The sequence below is a fragment of the Aspergillus tanneri genome, assembly GCF_003426965.1.
Source record: "Aspergillus tanneri strain NIH1004 chromosome Unknown AapTan_2_pilon_pilon_pilon, whole genome shotgun sequence".
NCBI lineage: Eukaryota > Fungi > Ascomycota > Eurotiomycetes > Eurotiales > Aspergillaceae > Aspergillus > Aspergillus tanneri.
The window spans coordinates 5072004-5091351 of NW_022984629.1; the positions used below are offsets into that span (position 1 = coordinate 5072004).

The 19348-nt window shown below is 47.0% G+C and overlaps 4 protein-coding genes across 4 annotated transcripts; 2 read left to right on the forward strand and 2 right to left on the reverse strand.

Annotated features, from left to right (window-relative positions):
* Positions 1-234: 234 nt before the first annotated feature.
* ptcG (type 2C protein phosphatase PTC1) lies at positions 235-1996 on the reverse strand (the record flags this gene model as incomplete). The annotated part of the gene is made up of 2 exons (XM_033566300.1): positions 235-684; positions 755-1996. The coding sequence occupies 2 exons, from the start codon at positions 1994-1996 to the stop codon at positions 235-237; spliced, it is 1692 nt and encodes a 563-aa protein (XP_033432057.1).
* A 1179-nt stretch (positions 1997-3175) lies between these two features.
* Positions 3176-7873, reverse strand: CYP8 (Peptidyl-prolyl cis-trans isomerase cyp8; the record flags this gene model as incomplete). The annotated part of the gene is made up of 5 exons (XM_033566301.1): positions 3176-3686; positions 3762-4957; positions 5824-5858; positions 5921-7690; positions 7759-7873. The coding sequence occupies 5 exons, from the start codon at positions 7871-7873 to the stop codon at positions 3176-3178; spliced, it is 3627 nt and encodes a 1208-aa protein (XP_033432058.1).
* Positions 7874-10882: 3009 nt separating this feature from the next.
* Positions 10883-12675, forward strand: ATNIH1004_001603 (MFS transporter; the record flags this gene model as incomplete). The annotated part of the gene is made up of 4 exons (XM_033566302.1): positions 10883-11037; positions 11094-11143; positions 11219-11691; positions 11773-12675. The coding sequence occupies 4 exons, from the start codon at positions 10883-10885 to the stop codon at positions 12673-12675; spliced, it is 1581 nt and encodes a 526-aa protein (XP_033432059.1).
* Positions 12676-16215: 3540 nt separating this feature from the next.
* Positions 16216-18914, forward strand: ATNIH1004_001604 (BRCT domain protein; the record flags this gene model as incomplete). Its single annotated transcript, XM_033566303.1, has 7 exons — positions 16216-16237; positions 16298-16359; positions 16460-16703; positions 16801-17396; positions 17456-17732; positions 17783-17863; positions 17914-18914. 7 exons carry the CDS (start codon positions 16216-16218, stop codon positions 18912-18914), a joined length of 2283 nt encoding a protein of 760 aa, XP_033432060.1.
* Positions 18915-19348: the final 434 nt, after the last annotated feature.

Genomic DNA, 19348 nt, shown 5'->3' on the forward strand with positions numbered 1-19348 from the left:
AGTTGTAGTAGCCTTGTGAAGATCATGGCAAATCAACCAGGGAATTCAATCCGTTGATACAAAAAGAGCCTTCGAAACCTGGGGCCCATGCCAGCGAGCCCAGGAAGAATAATCAACGCAACAAATAGGAGAAATGACTGCATTGTCCGGGTGTAGAAATGAACCTCGCGTAGTTCTCTATCATCCTTCAAGGGAAAACATGACAATATCACATAGTATCGTGTATGTTCGGAATCAAGAACTCTTGCTAGTGTTGGAGGCAGACGATACGTTTGTCTGACTCACCAGAGGTGCCTCGCTAAGCTCGTTCACAGAAAGCTCAGGTTCCGGTTCATCGCCTGACATTTTCTGTAGTATTTCTTCCTTCACCCGCTCCGCGGTTTCCGGGTCATCCGAGATCCCTGCGTTGGCCATGCTCTTTCTTGCCCCCTCTACAATCTTCTCAGCTTCACTAACACCTTGCTCAATGTTCATTGCTGAATCGCCGTCTACACCAGTAGGGCCGATGGTACGGGTAGCAATATTTTTTACAAGCTCGGAATCAAAGCGAATCACCATACACGAAAGATTATCGGTGCTGAAACGCGAAAGAGCATGGTCAACAAGAATTTTAGATGCTTCCTGCGCATCGGGTACATTCCGGACGAGATCCACAGCTTCCTGATCGCTGCAAACGTCCCAAAGCTACCGACTCCTATTAGCGCCCATTTAAATGAAAGAGAGAGAGGGAGAGAAGGATCCCAAAGCAACTTACCCCATCACAAGCCAATATTATGAACTCGTCGAGGTCCGGCTGGATTACCGTCTCTGTAGTATACGGATGCCCCGTGACGAGATCCTTAAGATATGCATCGCCCAGAGCTCTGGTTACTGCAAGAACGCCGTTCACTCTATTGTTGAGTATCAATCCTCCTGCATTCGCTATCCGTTTGCCCTCATTCTCATCACTACCCTTATGGTCATAGGACAACCGCAGTGCCCTCCCATTGCGTGATAGAATGGCACGAGCATCTCCAACGTTGGCAGTGTACAATATACGGTGACGTTTGGTATTGTCCTGTGGTTTTGGGAACACGGGTAGAGCGCCAGTGGTGGCTGACTGCGTGGGCGTGTCGCCTGCTTCCAAAATGGTATCACTTTTTGCAGTCGAGTTTGTCGCTGGATACGAACCCGAGACTTTATCTTCCCATCTCAGAAGGGCAATAACGGCAGTGCATCCGCTGTTCTTCACGGGTAACTTCTCTAACTGCTGATCAGCAGCGGTAAAGGTTTGGTCCAGAAGCTCCGGAACAGGTGTTTTGGGGCTCTTTCGCATGGTTTCTTCTAAAATAAGATGTAGCTTTTTCCCGCACCACTCGGCGGCGAACGTGCCCGCATGCCCATCAAAAATGGCAAAATACCCGTTGTCGGTCTCAACGACACTGGTGGCTTCTTCAGTCGTGGGAGAAACATCACCCGCGTATTTGTTGCCGGTCTTAGCCGGAGAGGAGACCAAAGGCGACCCCAGGAAGTTGTAGAGATACGCATGCGTATCCTCCATAGTCCGACGACATTTTCGATTCCGATCCTCTGTGACGCCAACTCTGAACGACGAATGAGGAGTCGGTAGCGATTCTCCGGCTGAATTATTGAATGACCCCTGAGGAACGCTCAAGGCGGGGTCCATATTCCCAGCTGACTGTAGGGCTGGCGAGGAGTGAACCGTGTGGTTGTTGAAGGAACCTTCGCGAGGACTACTACTCAGACTCAACGAATTCTTAGCGTTGGTGAAGAATGTTGCCGCTTTGGTGACTGTACTACTCCGGCGCCTCTTCTCGGCGGTAGGACCCTGGTCTTCACTGGTCCGTCGTGTAAAGAAGCCACCTGGAGGAGAGAATTTCTTCTGTGACACACTAGCTTCTTCTGTAACAACGCCCTTGGACGGTGTGTCAATAGCGCTGGAATGTGGGATGGTATCCAGTCTTTCTTTGGGTGGGCTCGAGGAGCCACTGAACATTCGGTTCAGCAACCCACCCTGGCTCGAAAAACTTCTCCGCTTATTCCCTGCCAGCTTGATCGTAGGCTCTAAATTTGTGGGTATAAGATCAAATCAACCGCACGACACGGATGGCAACGGTGGCAAAGGGTCAAGATTGCCGCAGATGGGTGTAGGGAAGGAATTGCGGCGGAAGTGCAGGAATAAAGCTGGATAAAAGTAAACCGTCAGTAACTGAGCGCACTAGTAATAGCTCCCAAGCTAAATAAGGTTCACAGTGGCCATTTTTAGACCTCCGATGATTTCTGTCAAGCAATGCCATCAGATGACGGGTGTCCTAGGGTCTGCGTGGTTCAACAAACACAGGTCGAAGCGTCTTCAGTCCGTATCTCTTTTTTTTCCTTCTTGGGCATCACAGGAAATAAATAAAATAAAATAAAATACATAAAAAATAGGCTAACAGAAACACAGCATGAGCTCCAGGAGGTCATCACAAGTCACCGTATCAGATCCAGGATGACCTGTCACTCTGTAACTGGCATCCTGAGTATGTTGTGGCAGACCCCACTGCGCGCCAATGGAAATGAGAAGGTGCTAAGCCAGGGAATGGCCAGAGGTTGAATGGGGAGGTCATCAAAGGCACTCACGGAGACACTAGGATAAATATGTTCAATACTTCAGAGATCTTCTAGAAGAACGGGAGGAGTACCACCCCGTTGGCTAATGATTTGCAGATGTCGTTGTTGTCGTATGGTGTCCATGACGCTTGGGGGGTACCAGGTCAGGTGCCCCAGGGGCGACCTAACTAATCACGGAGGCGGCGAACGCCGGGTACGCGGAAACGCTGAAACTGCCGGTGGAGCCAACTTGAAATAGTTGTTAACTATTACTTACTGTATTAGTTAATTAGATATGATTAACTACTCCGTACTAGGCTACTAGCTAGAAGCCTAGAAGACGATCGCGGTCGAGGGCACGGATATGGACCATCCAGCGATGCTTCTAGATGCCATAGTGCCTTAAGATCCATGACAGGACTAGTGTCTCCTCCCTCCAGCCTCTTCGGGCTACCTTTAATTAACAGAGATGGTGACGTAGAATTACTACATTTATACATTTATACAAGATTCTATATATATAGCAAGTAACAGAGGAGAGGACCACAAAATATTGCCACTATGATTATAAAGAATCCCCCCATCAGTCCCAGGAACTGAAGTCACCAAACCCTCCCGTTCCTTTAAATTTCTTACGCATGCGCTCAGGCTCGGGCACTTCATCCACAAATTCAACAATTTCTTCCTCCTCTTGACCAGCCTGGTTGCTCAAGGCTGCCTTCAGGTACTTGCCAACGCTTGCGCCAGATCCATCACCCATAACTGTCGATCCGGACCCGCGAATTCTCTTCCCGGTCCAAGTGATGTGGTCATCATCCTCGCGTCGGGCATTCTGTTCGTCCTCTGCGGGGTCGGGCTGTGCCTTGCCTGCGACCTCTTCGGCCTGCTTCTGCTTCAAAAACTCCTCAAACGGATCCACAAAGACCGTAACGTCTTTGATTCGAATGTCTGGCGTAGGTTTATTGGTGGATGAATTTACCGGGTGGGTCTCTAAGCTATTCAGGGTCGTAAACGATGGTGTCGGGTCGTCGATAATGTGTCCAAAAATGGTATGTTTGTGGTTCAAATGAGGCAGTGCACGGTAGGCAATGAAACTGATACAGCCAAGTCAGCGTCAGCACAGTTGAGGGCAAATTATTAGAGCAGAAATGGGGATGGGAAGAGCTCACAATTGACTGCTGTTAGTGTTTTTCCCTTTATTGGCCATACTCAGGGTTCCGCGAGAATCATGTTTGAGAGGCCCTTCGAACTCATCGTTGAAGTATTTGCCCCAGATGCTTTCACCTCCGCGTCCAGTGCCCGACGGGTCCCCGCCTTGGATCATAAACCCTCGAATGTTGCGATGAAAAGTAACATCCTTGTAGTATCCTTTCTTGGCCAACTTAATGAAATTCCAAACGGCCTTGGGCGCATATTCAGTATGGAGCTCCAGGTTCAGATCACCAGAGGTCGTTGAGATTCGAGCATAGCCCTTCTGCTTTACCCGTCCCCTCTTTAGCATATATTCTTCATCCGACAGCAGTGCGAGCTCGCCGGACGTATGCGGTGTGAGCCCAGTGCTGGTAAGCGACGCAGCGGCTAGGCCAGTAGTATGTTTCGCCGCGTTATATGGCACCGGTTTCCCTGATTGCTGCAAAGTCGATTTCTGGGAGAGAGAAGTCGTCCCAACGGTGCCATCGGCTTTTGGTTTAGATAAAGCAGCAGAATCGGCACGTTGAGCTCTCTCGGAACGCGCCTTAGCCACAGCTTCTTTTGCCTTGAGAATCTTGGCCGAGCTTCCCAACGCATTAACATTGACGTTATTTGACTGATCTTCTTTCCCAGGTATTTCAGCACCCCCTTCCTTCAAATAGTTAAACGTGGTCATATTTCTCGACTCAACGTTCTGTGGGTCCTGTAGCGTGATGATGTCCTTCCTACTGAACTCCTCGTCCGATACTAAATCGCGCCACAGCTTGCCCTTGAGATTCAATCGCTCCACAGTATCCCATGCGAACACATTTCCCGTGTTGCGCAAAGCGACAATATGGGTGTTGTTGGTCAGGACTTTGAAGGTGACTGGGTCGATATATTCGCCCGACTCATTTTTGGGGATATGCAACTTGGTCAGGTCGGCACTCTTCAGCGGGGTGCCGTCCACTGGATTCGTTCCGTGTTGCTTAATCCACGGTAGAATATTGGTGAGGTCGAATATTGTGCCCGACGGGGTGCAAACGGGATGCACAAACGGCTGCAGGGATAGGGAGCAGAAGTTGAAAGGAAGGCGCTTGAAAGTCGCATCAGTTCCTCCTCGTCTGGCTTTCCCGGCCCCTGCGCCGGCACTGGCAGAGAAAGCGTCTTCCGATGCCCATTCGGAATGGGTGATCTATACACATTCGCGGTCAGTTTTTGAGTCGACAAGGTACGAGGACTTGCGAAGAACCGATATTGAACGGGGTATATCGTACATAAAGTTTATCCGTTCCTAATAGAACATCATGTTAGAATAAAATAAAGGTACAGTTCAAGACTCCGATCCATGAACGACTAACCTTTTCCCATTCTTAAGGTGACTGTTCAGAAACTGCAGCAGTTTCACATCAGCGGCAAGTCGAACGCCGCCGCAAAGTATGATGTATTGCTGCTGGACAGTTTGCAGGCTAGCTCTTTTGGGCTAGTGGTTCTGTAATTTTACCAGAGTTTACATGGATATAGTGCCATGACAGACAGAAGATTAGACATCACTACGACACAATGTTAGAAACGAAAAAAGGCTCTGTGATAACTGCACAAGAGGTAAGAGTTATAACTACATATATTACAGGTTGAAATTATCCTTTTCTGTGTGAATCACAACCTCAGATGCATTCACCAGGGTTTCATACCCATCCCAATCTGTAGTAAGAATGCCGAAATCCACTCTAAGCCTCCCAGTGTAAAACTCATTGAATGTCTTCATATCGAGTTAGTGTCGCTTTTTTTATTATCATCGTTTACTCGTCAGCCAAGTTTCTTTCGTTTTCTGCCTCGTTATTTCTATTAAGTGGCGGAAGATTGGAAACGCAGAGGGACCACCCAGCGGTTCCCAAAATCAATTCCATGCCGCCGACGAGTGCCGTATTTTCTCCAAACAATCTGTGGAACACCGATATCTGCCACTGCAAGATTCCAGGATAGCCCCTCTCCGAAGACCAGTGCATTTACTACACCGGTTTTGGGTGCTCCAAGACAGACTACGGACTTTGAACTCACGCACAATCGGCCGTCCTCGACGATGGTCACCTCACCTGTAGATCATGGTTATCTTAGCAATGTTATCATCACATTATATTGGATTTGAAGCCCTTACCACTGGAAGCAGACAGTCCGGATGGGACGTCGACGGACAGAACATCCAGATTACTCCGGTTGGTCCAGGCAATCATCTCAAAGGCGGTAGCCTGATCATCTGTGCGGAGGTCGTCGAAGGCTATGTGAATACCAAATATGGCATCCACAACCAAGTCTGGGCTGAAGTCAGAGGTTGATAGCCGGGCAGATAAGTCTTCCCATCTTAATACGCGCCCACCAATCTTCTTGAATACGTTAAGCTGTTTGCGACAGCTTTCGAGCAGCTCAGTCTCATGCTCAATACCCAGCATGCAAACGGTGACACGATGGCCCCGGTTGCGAAGATGACGGGCAGCAGAGACAGCCCTTGCTCCAGTACGATGGTTGCCTGTCAGAACTAGCATAGTCGGCGCAGCTGCGTCATTCGAAAGAAGACAAACCGCGGCTTCTGCAATCCCTCTTCCGGCATTTTCCGTAATCATATCCTCAGTTAGGCCAAACTCTGTGACGGCAATCTGCTCAACCTCAAGTGTCTGTAGAGGGCTTACAGTCGGGCAACTTCTGTTGGTGGTAGTGAGACGTAAGGAAGCTCCCGGCACACCCGGTCCGTTTATCGGAGATACTGAAACAGGGGTTTTATTTGGGCGAGGGCTGGTGGTGCGAGGAGTGCTATGTTGACCACGTCCGATGGTATTAATCTGTGGTGGGACCAAGGGCTGTCCGAGCATAGCACTTCCTTTCCGAGAAGTCTGGCCTCGAACTGAGGCACGCTCACGCCCTGAATAGTTCCCGCTGCTCAGCTTCGCATCGCTGGGTCCATGATCACTTTCTTCATTTTCACTCTCCTGAGGACTGTCGAGGACATTCTCTGTCCAGTGCAGGTTTTTCCCGCCGTTCGTGCCTGGCTTGGGCGTCCTTCTGTTAAAGCTGACAAGTCGTGCTTCGTCGGCAGTTGTGTCATCGTTTCTAATCTCTTCGAAAACCCTGCGCTTATCAAACTTTGAGAGGTTGCTTTGGAAATCAAATTCCCCCATCTCCTGGATATCTGTGGCGTCTTCTGTCGCCCATCCGTTGGGGTCTTCAGCGTAAGACCCGCGGTTCTTCTTCCTTCGACGTCGCCCTTTAACAGCCTCTCCTTTTTCTCCGAGTGATTTTGGAAAGTTCGCCAGGTGCGGATCGGATGGCTCAACGAAGGCAGTTTGGCGCCAGCCTCTAGTCTTCGGATTCGTGTTTGAAGCCCCATCATGTTCGTTCCAAGTTGCCGGGGCCCCATTTCGCAGAAGCTTTTTCTGCCCATTTCGGCGGCCTCGCTTGGAGGCATACTGGGCGGGTGCCTGTAAAGGCGCAAGTTCGTCTCTTGGACCGTAAACCGATTCAAGGAGTTCTTCCACCTGCTGTGTGCTTCGCGCCCCTGAGTTGCTGTCTACATTCAGCTCCAGGCTACTGAATGGTTCAGTCAGTACCGCGGTTGGCTCATGATGGATTTTCTGTGATGAGCTGGGCCGCTGAGGGTTCTGTCCACCAGGCAGGGTAGATTGTAGCTGTCGCGCACTCGATTCTATACCTTGGCTAGTTTTTTTGGAGGGCGGTTTGGAGAAGCTTAGAATGGCAGGATCAACAAAAGATCGCTGTGCCGAAGAGGTGGCCTGAGTCGTGGTTCTGTTTTCTTTAGCTGCAGGTAAACCCTGCGGGGGATCCTTGGCGGAGGATCCAAGGGACAGGTCCGCTATGTCGGTAGCATCGATGAAGTAGTCCGGTAACAGCTGTTGGGGGTTCCATGAGAGCCGCACTGAGAGCACTATGTCAGAAAAAAGCGACGGTGAGGGGTGCCAAGCTCTGATATAATTTTCTACTTACCATTTCGCAGTATTAAGCGCTGGCCTATGACATCGGACACTTCTCCTTGCACGGTTGCATTTGGCGGCGCCTTCAGAGTCACAAGAACATTGTAGCCAATAAATTCAGATGCCATAATGAACAATGAAATAGGAGTATATGGTCAGCACTGGATACACATTCTATGAAACTGGGGAGGGGGAAACGGAGTCAAAGAGACCAAGAAGACTCTCAGACTTGTACAGTGTCGCAAATGAGAATTGGCAGCCTTCCAATGCCATTGCAGCTCCCGCCGTCCGTCACGTGTGATAGGTTCTATCGATAAGAAGCAGCTGCCACCAAGTGGGGCTGCTGCCTTATTACCATACAATACAGCAGTCGTAGTATTTGAAGAGGTAAAGTGCTCTGTATGTACAGAGTAACAGCATGAGGGATTAATTGAGAAATAGGAACGCGAAAGATAATACAGTTGATCTGTGGTTTTATACTCCGTACACTGTTTAATGGTAGTCGCGAAACCTGTATATGTGATACTATATTATGTATCTTTATCGACAGCTAGCAGTTCTTATCTCTTCTGCTCCAGCACTACAGCTAATCCATCGTTCAGCCACTAGAGACTCAAGCTTTGACGAAACCTGGACTCAATAATGTCTTCCAGTCATTTCACCTCAGGATATTCTTTCATAAATGCAAAATAATGAGCCGAAATCTTCTTGCCAAGTCTGGAACAAAGTGTGACCGTTCTTTTCTCCTGCACACCGCCGTTTATCTCTATAGAAGTACTGTGTACAAAGTACAAGGAAGATTAAGTGTGACCCTGAGTAGGTACTGCCCTACTATGCAGTATGCAACAGATTTGATCTATGTATTTGAGAGGTCGAAACATGAGATGACCTGGCCACGGCATGTTTCTATCGCGGTGCCTACTTCTGATATTGGACTATGACAAATGCAGAACAGTAACGAGATCTACTACCCAACGGCGGGCTTCTGTATTGCATATAAAATAGCCCTCTTTAGTGTCAAAGGTTGAACCCAAAGTATTGCTCAGACGTGGCCTTCGCTCCTATATAGGGCGCTAGATGCGACTGGTCTTCGATCACGACTGTCTTGTACCTTTTTATATGGTCAAATGGTTTTATCTCTACTAACGCAGAGACAACCAAACCGTCACATTTAGTATCTTAATATTTGGACAACCAAGAGATATATAGGAATTATTAGAAGATAGGGGTTTAAGTATAGATAATAGAGTATACAAATTACTTTTTTTTTTTATTTTTTTAAATTATTCTTAGAAACTTTAAACTAAAATATCAATAAATACAAAAAATACAGATGTAATTAATCATACTTAGAGAAATAATTTAGTTATTTAGAGATAACTTCTTAGAATAACTTGTCACAGGCTGAACCTGTAACATACTATATAGGGCGCTAGATGCGACTGATCTTCGATCAGTCGTCTTGTACCTTTTTATATGGTCAAGTGGTTTTATCTCTACTAGCGCAGAGACAACCAAACCATCACATAACTATGTAAATATTAGATTGTTAATAGAAATTCGCAGTCAGACGTGACGGATCCTTTCCTGGAATTGACTAGTCACGTGACTCACATCTCTTGACGATAGTGAATTGTCAGTGTCAGAAATCAAGTATTTTAACACCGAGCTGAAAAGGTCATGATGCCTTTGGGAAATATAATGATCTCTGACGTTCAGACCCAGTTCTTGATAGATAGTATTCCGTAGACAGTCATATTTGAATGTTCTCTCCCATAGTTAGCAAACAGTCGAGTACTCTGTATGAGTGCGAAAGTTTGGTTGTCTCAAGGCACTAGTCAAGAGGTAAACCATTAGGCCGTAAAAGGTACAAGACGACTGATCTTTCGATAAGTCGCATCTAGCGCCCAATATAGTAATGGAACCCTTAGTCTGAGCAATACACTGGGTTCAACCCTTGACAATATGTTCTGTAAACTGTATACTGGTATGTCAGGATGAGTCCGGTAGTGGGGAATCTTTATTAGATATGATATTGTATTGTATACTTCATATATAATTTTTTTTCTCATAATACTTAGTATTGATTATGCGTACGGAGTTACGATCTCCTATATCCTCCTGCATAAATCTGTGATGTTGGTTATGCCAGAAAAACGGGCACAATGGGAAAATGCTGAATCAGCGTCGCTCCACTTTCCCCCAGAATTCCATCCAAAGCTTACTCTGACATATCCATGGGGCAAAACTTGGACGAATAGCACACCCGCTTCTCCATTTATGCAAAACTCCTTATCTCCGATGGACGCTGAACCACTGATTGCTAACCTCGTGATTGCTGGCCCTGAGCTGGGTCTACCAGGAATTTGGCCCGAGGGGCTCGAAGGACTTTCACAATCCTGCAATAACGCCAGCTCTGATGCCATACTCCGGGCTTGGTGGCAGTTATGCATGCTACTCCAGGATAAGATCTTATGAACGACCTCTCCATCATAATTCACTACAAGCCCATCCATGCCTATGGATCACTTTTTGCAATCATGATGCGTGATAAAACACCGTTCATCGTGGACAATGGCTGAGAAGGACCTGAAGTGGAGTGACTGTATTTCCGCTTTTACTTGAACTATGATTCCGAAGCCCATCCGCGCTTAACTCCGTTGTTTTATATTAGTCTTTCCAGAGGATCTGTTTCTGTCCCAGAGACATACCAATCCTGTTGACAAATCGATCCACTTTCCAGTCTGGTGCCATTAATTTTGGTATAAGCTACCTTTGATCCTATCCTTTATACCCATTCTTTCTTTTTTCTTCTTTTGTTTTCCCCCTTCCCTTTCTTTCATTGTTTATAAAGGTATCTTCCCTTTATAGAGGCTTTTTGGATTTCTTGTTTTGATTGCTGCTGTATAGTAGTAACAACATAGTAATAAGTCGCGGGAGAAGAAGGATAGCTTCAGACTTATTCTATCTCCTTTGGTGCTATGGAGCAGCCTCGTACTTCGAGAATTCCATACTGGAAGTTGCTTCGGGACCAAGGGGTTGTCACCGATGAGATTGTTAATTTTCCATATCCAGGGAGTGGTACTGAAAATGACCCATATCTCATCTCTTGGCTCCCCAGTGATCCCCGAAATCCAATGACGTTCTCCCAATATAAGAAGTGGTCGTATACACTCGCCGTGTCTATATCAACATTGGCCGTTGCTCTGGTATCCTCCGCTTATTCTGGTGGCATGATCGAGATAATGGAAGACTTCAAAATTGGATCTGAGGTTGCAACACTTGGTATATCGTATGTTTACATTGACCCTATTCAGCTCGGTTGCTTATCTTTTGTTCCACTCTCAGGCTTTTCGTCATCGGCTTTGCAATTGGACCTTTGCTTTGGGCCCCGTTGAGTGAGTTATGGGGCCGTCAATATCTCTTCATTATCAGCTACTGTGGTTTGACTGTTTTCAATGCTGCATGTACAGGGGCAAAAAACTCATGGTCCCTGATTATTTTCCGATTTTTTGCTGGCTGTTTTGGATCGTCACCACTCACCAATGCCGGCGGCATCATCGCAGACATTTTCTCAGCCCGTCATCGAGGATTAGCCATGAGTATTTTTGCATCGGCTCCTTTTATGGGCCCCGTTCTCGGGCCTATTGTTGGAGGGTTCTTGGGCCAAAGTGCGGGGTGGAGATGGGTTATGGGGCTTCTAGCAACCTTCACTGGAGTTGTCTGGATTGGCTGCAGTTTGTTCGTTCCAGAAACCTATGGACCTGTGCTGCTACGAAGAAGAGCTGCTCGATTGTCATCACTGACTGGAAAAATCTATATGTCTCAGCTAGATGTAAGGCAGGGAGGAACTCCGTCAGCAGCAGAAGCATTCAAAACCGCCCTTTCCCGCCCCTGGATCCTTCTTTTCAAGGAGCCTATTGTGCTCCTCCTAAGTATTTACATGGTAGGTGCCAGGTCAATAGCTACTCCATTGTTCTATAGAATAACAAACGTTCCTGAAAGTGCTAACAGAACATTTCTGAAGGCAATAATCTATGGCACGCTCTACATGCTCTTCGCAGCTTTCCCAATCGTCTACCAACAAAAGCGTGGCTGGAGCCAAGGTATCTCTGGACTCGCATTCTTGGGTATTCTGGTTGGCATGCTCTGTGCGCTTGCCTATACTATATGGGATAACAAGCGATATATCAACACCCAGGCTAAATACAACGGCTTTGCGCCGCCCGAAGCCCGTCTTCCGCCTTGCTTGCTTGCATCAATTGCTGTCCCTGTGGGCTTGTTCTGGTTTGCATGGACGAACTACCCTGATATTCACTGGCTTGCCAGCATCGCAGCAGGAGCTCCATTTGGATTCGGAATGGTCCTTCTTTTTCTGAGCGTGATGAATTATCTCATTGACGCCTACACTATTTTTGCAGCCTCAGTCCTTGCCGCCAACTCGGTTCTTCGTTCAATCTTCGGAGCAGTATTCCCTCTTTTCACCAGATACATGTACGATGGACTTGGAATCCACTGGGCTTCTTGCATACCAGCATTTCTAGCATTGGCATGCGTCCCATTTCCTTTCCTATTTTACAAATACGGGGCCGCAATTCGCAAAAGTTGCACATTTGCTGCACAATCAGATGCATTCATGCGGCAGATGGTCAAGGGAGCAGCCATCAAGCAGACTGAATCAGTGATGCCCACTACAGCAGACCAACACGAAGCTCCAGACATGGAGGAAAAGCACGAGCGCACGCGGTCAATCTCTGACACAAGCAGCACTAAGTCCGGAATTAACGAGCTGCATACTCAGCCGAGTCATCGCAGCCGGACCTTCTCTATGCATTCACGTCGGACTAGCTTGGTGGAGTCGAAGCTGGCTTACGAGGAGAACCCGTACGATATTGATCGTGTGAACACCGGTGACTCATTCAAAAAATAGGCATTTATGTCGATGGATGGCAGAGTGAATGCCTGCATCCGAGTTGAATATAAAAGGCAGCTGGAATCGTGCTGCATGTAATATGGCGCTGTTTATACCCATCATTCTCTCCGTTTACCTCTTTTTGTTATAACTTTCTCTACCCTCCTGTATACTTTCCCTAATCCCTCACTGGTTTGAAGGCTTAGCTTCTTGCCTATATATCAATGCGTTTATGTTCGGGTTGGATTAAGTTCACCTTTGTTTTCTTGTCTATATTTAGGCCATTGAAGAGCGTAATAGAATAGGTGAAACGACATAGTCGATGATCATCAATGCGTAACTAAGAGGATACATACAATACTCTCTATTTCCGTTAGTTTTAATAAGACTAAATTTAATGAAGTAATATGATTGCAGCTCATTGACGTTGCATCTTGTATTAGTATGGTACAGGAACATTTCAATCTTCTAGTACAGTGAAATAATTCATGTTTATCTTAAGTACAAACACTCATGATATCAATATTCGCTTCTTTACAAAGAAGAACAGTCAGACTAGGTAAAAATGGCAAAGAATTCAATCAATGCATGAAGGGAAGAAATTTCCACAAATCTGAGTGTCAGTACCCATACAAATGCTCTTTATCTATATAGTCTTCATTAAAGTCTTCAAGGTCATTGTTTGCACGACTAGGATGGGAATCCTTCTGTTCTTTGGACTTGACCACTTCATTGATAGTCACCAGTTTGGAATAAAACTCTGTGACCTTCGGATGAACCATGACTTTGCGTGGCTCGAATCGCGTAACCTGGAGCCCTTCTTTGCTGGTGGCACGACTGAGAGCGACGTATGCCTGTCCTCGTTCGAAAACCCGCCCGAGATCAACTTTGACCCGCTGCAATGTTTGACCTTGGGCTTTGTGAATGGAAAGAGCCCATGCGAGAATCAATGGCACCTGTTGCCGCTGGGCCTGGACCTCGCCATTGGGAAGCTCGATCTTCCATGTTTCAGGTTGACAAAGCAGATGTCTCTCGGTTCCATCGGGCTGCACAAAACATACGAGGGGCCATTTCCTGGTTACCACGATACCTCCATCTTTGTGGACCATACTTTTTAATTTCTTGCGAGCATGAAGGGCTCTCTCTTCGTCGTTTCCATCTGGAGGATCGCCGGAGAATTCGCTTTCGTTTTCCCTGTAGAAATCGAATGTCGTTTCATCCATGAAAGCAACAACTCGTCCAATAGATCCGTTCACTAGGGAGTCTTCCATGTTTTTGATAAGCATGACCTGGGCTCCTTTCTTGAGGTGAATCACGGGCGGGGCCATGCAGTTTTCCAGTAACTTGTCACGATACTGGGTCTCTTTTATGGTTCCTGAATCCTGAGCGGTAAAAGTCATCAGCTCACCAGAAAGCCTCTGCATCCGTACAGTGTTTGCGTTTTCCACTTCATGGCGTGTAGGGAACCTGAATGGAAACCTCATGTTAGCGCTAGTTTTGCTCCATCGTGAGAAAGGCATCGTACAGTTCAGTGGCCTCGAGAGCATCATGAAAGTCGAGGGGTCGAGAGAGTTGCTTGAAGATATCAATTGTATGTGGACTTAATTTGCCCAGTCTCATCTCATTAAGCATGCCAGCAAATTCAGGGTCTGCTTGACGGAAAACGTTGGTCAAGAGAATCGTGTGCTGGATCGAGGTGTTCCAAGTAGCGGCCGTAAACGCAAATTTCGCCTCTCGTTTATCCTTCTCAGGGACTGGAGGCAATTGAAAGAAGTCGCCCGTTACGACGAGCTGAATGCCTCCGAAGGGACGGCCATTGTTCCTGATGCGACGGGCAACCTCCTCCAGTTTATCGAAAAGATCTCCATCAACCATGGAGATTTCATCCACAATTAGAACCTTTGTACGCAGCCAACGGTTGCGGGCTTTTGGATTTCTTTTAATCTGCGAAGAGTTAATACAACCCAAATCTCACCGGGGCAATTTTTTTAACCTTTTTTACAAGTTCAGGAACTGCCTCTTTGCCCAGCCCAATGCCTGCGAAGCTGTGCAGAGTAACACCTTCAATGTTACAAGCAGCAAGGCCAGTGGAAGCAGTAACCGCCACTCTATCCGGCTCCCTCCTATATTTCTCCCGTAACTTCTTGATGATTTCTCTCATGAGGACGGATTTACCAGTACCAGCCGAACCGGTGAAGAATATGCTCTTCCCCTGCTGGACTACAGCATCAAGAACATGGCGCTGCTCGTCGCTGAGGAATAACGACGCAAGCTTCGACCTAGGTTTTGATACTGATGCTTCTTTTTGACTTTTATACTGCCGACGTAGTTCCTTTTGTTCTTCTTTGATTGCACTAGCAGTCTTATTCCACGGTGCTGTGGGTTTCGGGCGTGCGGGCGTTTCTGGGTTTTTATACTGAGTTTCAGTTTTTGAGTCCTTGCCATTAAGCCACGGGAGGGTTCGGCGATTGGCGGGGTTCTGGAAGTGGGAAGGGGGCGAAGAAGACCAAGGATACTGTATGCTGCTGGACGGCCCGCCACTGTCATCAGGAATAGGGGGTAAATCTGGATACTTCACATCCAATGAGTCGTCACTAATTGTGATAACTTCCGATTGTTTTGGCGCGGTGGTCTGGTTTGATGTGCCAATTGAGTTTGGAGTTCCGTTCGGTGTTTGTCCTTGAGAGTTCGGCCGTACAATTTTTGGCGGCGGAATAAACGGGTCTGGCTCCTCGAAATCCAAATCATCATCGTCATCAAAGTCGTTCTCATCAAAATACACGGTGTTATGCAAAGTTCCTAAACCAGACTGTCCGGCATTCGTCATTTCGATCTTCCGTTTGATACCTATCGATTGGGGTAGGGGTTTCGACTGGCTGTTCCCATTGCTGAGAAGCATAGATTGAAGGGACCTAACAGGTGGCCCCGAATGGTCCTGTACAGCCTTCTTGAACATTACAGCTTCCCTTGTCGCTGTAGAGTCGAGCGTCGACTGTCCGCGGCCAGTATGATAAGTCAGTATTGGTCCATGTGAGTGTAATCGGCAACGTAGAACTAGGTCGCTTGATTTGTGTTGAGCGTCACGTATAAACGGAATCGTATGGTTTTAGTTTCAAATAGCTCTCAAGTATGTCAACCATCAAAATATCCACTGTATTCGATTCCATTCACTCGGAACATACGCGAAACGCGCGCGTCCCTCAAGAGATAAGGATACGCGCTGCCTATCACACGTGATTGCGATAAGCGCCAAAATTTTGGGCCACAATAAACAATGTGACCTACTATGCTTACATGGAGAAAAAGAGCAAATAACGGGGCCAAACAAAGAAAATGGATGGCATATCTATTGAGTTATTCTCCCAATTATTGTACCGTGCATATAAAATACATGGCAACCAACAATTTCTTGGCATTCTTTTGCTTTCCAGCCCTGCCGAAGTATAGAGTCACGTGGTCGCGTTCCTTGGAAGGGCTTCGGCCAATGCGGCATCGGAATTATCAAAGCACTTCATGAAAGCGGACGAGTTAAGGCATCGACTTTGCCAATCATGAAGCATGGCAGAGAAATCAAACTCAAGTAAGCAAGTAGATTGTTTGCCTCTGATGCAACAAGTCGGAATTGCTGACTATAAACCAGACAAAGAGCACCCTCTTGCAGGGGTTGTCCTTTGCTTCACGTCTATTCTACCAGAACAGCGGGTGAGTGGAATAGAGAACCTCGGAGCTATTTCATTTAGTTTTGCTTTCTTTTGGATGTGGCGTGGTGTTTATCTGACAGACTTGACTTTTTCTTTTTCAGACTGAGTTGGCTACCATTGCAGGCCAGATGGGAGCAGCTCATAAATTTGATTTGACATCTGATGTTACCCATTTGATCGTCGGCGACATAAGCACCCCGAAATACAAGTTCGTCGCGCGAGAGCGAAATGATGTCATTGTTCTCAAACCAGAATGGGTCGAGGCGGTGCGTCAATCGTGGATGGAGGGAGGTGATACGGACATTAAAGCACTGGAGTATGAATATAGGCTTCCGACATTCGCGGGTTTGTCCATTTGCATAACCGGCTTTGAAGATAGTGAGAAGCTTTAATTTGTGGTTATATAAGTAGATTTCATGAGCACTGACGAAATCGAAACCAGTGGCCTTCCGAAACCACATCCAAAACACGTCCAATGCGAACGGAGCCGAATTCAAGAAGGATCTGACAAAGAGCGTTACGCACCTTATCGCACGAAATACAGAGGGTCAAAAGTATAAATTCGCAACACAATGGGATATCAAGGTTGTTACAATACGATGGTTCAACGACAGCCTGGAACGTGGAATGGCTCTAGATGAGGCTCTGTACCACCCCCTTCTGCCGGAGCAGGAACAGGGTGTTGGGGCCTGGAATCGCGCAGTATCTACAGCCAAAGCAAAGGGCCTAGAAAACGAGAGCTCGTCCAATCCTCGACCAAGAAAGCTACGTCGGATTGCCAGCGCTAAGCTGGTCGACCAAAATGAAGGGATATGGGGAGATATTGTAGGAACGGGGTTTGAGAATGGCGAATTGAAGCGGTCTAGGAGCAGTCAGCCACTGATAAAACAGACATCTATAGTCCAAGAGGCCAGGTCATTCGCCAGTGAGACCACATTCGCAGAAGCCCAGGGCCAGAAGTCCTCTGAAACAAGAAGCCGACACGATGGCTTTCTGCACGATTGTTTCTTCTTCGTCCATGGCTTTTCGTCGAAACAGGTATGTGCAGTTTGATGATGTCTTTACATTTGTATTGTAGAGTACTCATTTTCTCGCAGGCAAATGTACTGCGCCATCATCTTTCCTTTAACGGGGCGCAATTAGTAGGATCCTTGAGCGAATTCTCTCGACCAGAAATCCCTAAAAGGGGCAATGGCCTATATATTATTGTACCACATAAAACATCGCAAGACCAGATTCCTTCCACGGATGATCTCGCCTTTGAATGTGAGGTGGTAACGGATATGTGGCTAGAAAGATGTCTTGATGCAAAGGCTTTAATATCACCAGAATCTCACGTGGCAAACACTCCAGTTCGCAACTTTCCTATTGAAGGTAGGCCCTCTGGTTGATTTTCCAGCTCAAGATCTGACGATTATAAATAGGATTTCGTGAGATAAAAGTTTGCTCCACGGGGTTTTCCCGCATAGATCTTTTGCACCTGTCGAAACTCGTCGACTTAATTGGTAGGTTGCAACCAACCTGTAGCCAGATACCTTCCTATCTAATCCTCCAGGCGCATCGTACAATGAGTACTTGACGTCTAGTGCATCAGTTCTAGTCTGCAATGATTCAGCCACTGTGAACCAGGACAAGCTCCGGCATACTTATGAATGGGGAGTTCCAGCAGTCACTGCTAATTGGCTTTGGGACTCTATTCGCAGTGGTCAGAAACAATCATTCGAACCATATCATATTCGAAAACCCACTTCTCAAAGCAGTAGGGATCTAGAGATGCTCACTGGCTCGCGCCCCGAAAAGCGACCACTCGAAAGCATCACTGATAGCAACAAAGTCGCAGAACCGCATATAGAAACCCAAAGAACCGACCCAAGCCAACAACGCACGGAGACCACACGAGGAGATACTTTGCGGAAGTCAAAAACAGACGCTTCGCATAGTCCTACCCCCGCATCGCGCCCGCAATCAAAAAACCCATCACCAACAAAGAACCATAACCAAAACACTTCTCACTCCATTGACCTCTCCGTCGTAGGCGGGTTTCTCAAACAAGCCCGAGAAGCAACCTCACGCCCAGCATCCGACCCATCCGAGCACGACAGCCAGAACCGATTAAGAAAACGCAAGCCCCTACTAGGACGAGCGCCCTCACACTCCTCCGTCCGCGGCCTCGAACATTATCAAAAAGACTTCTCGCGCGCTAGCTCCATCGACACCCTGAACGAAGATGGCTGTGGCAGCATCATAGAAAGCATTAACAATGATAGAATCCCCTCCCTTGCAAACAGCGGCCGGTTCGAAGTCGCCGAGGACGAACAATATCGATTTCAAGACGAAAACGAGCCCCAGTCGCCGCCGATGACCCAATTAAACTACGAGGATCCGGATGCGCTCGCAATGCGCGAAAAATTTCTTCGCCACGCTGGTAAATTAACTGATAAAAAGCCATCTACAGATCAAAGTCAGGATATTGGGGAAATAAAAGATTTAGAGAACGCAGGCTGGGGAACTGGGCGGCGGACGAGGAATGCAAGTAAAGTTATCAGGGATGTTTAGAGTTGGTGTGCTTGGCTTGTGGGTTATGTGCTTTGCGTTAATGTCTCTTTCGTTGTGTTTATTCAAATGTATGGAATTGATTGCATGGCGGGGCGTCGGTCATTGGACTTTGTGTATTGGCTATCATTGAGATTTGATTCTTCATTAAGTTGGTTATGAGACTTGATGTTCTTGGAAGCAGTTGGATGCTAGTGGATAAAAAAGCTGTCAAATATTTAGGGCTTTGGTTCTAGAATATTTCGATGCCTGATTATATAAGTTAGGTGTCTGAACATGACTATTACAGAGCTAAAATTACACCGAAAAGAAAGGTAAATATATTCCTTTAAGGACTATGCTATGCAGTTTCGAAGACCCAATGCATGCTATTCTAACGAGACATATCGAATCGATGAGGGGAGCTGGATACATTATCTAAACCTGAGAACATAGCT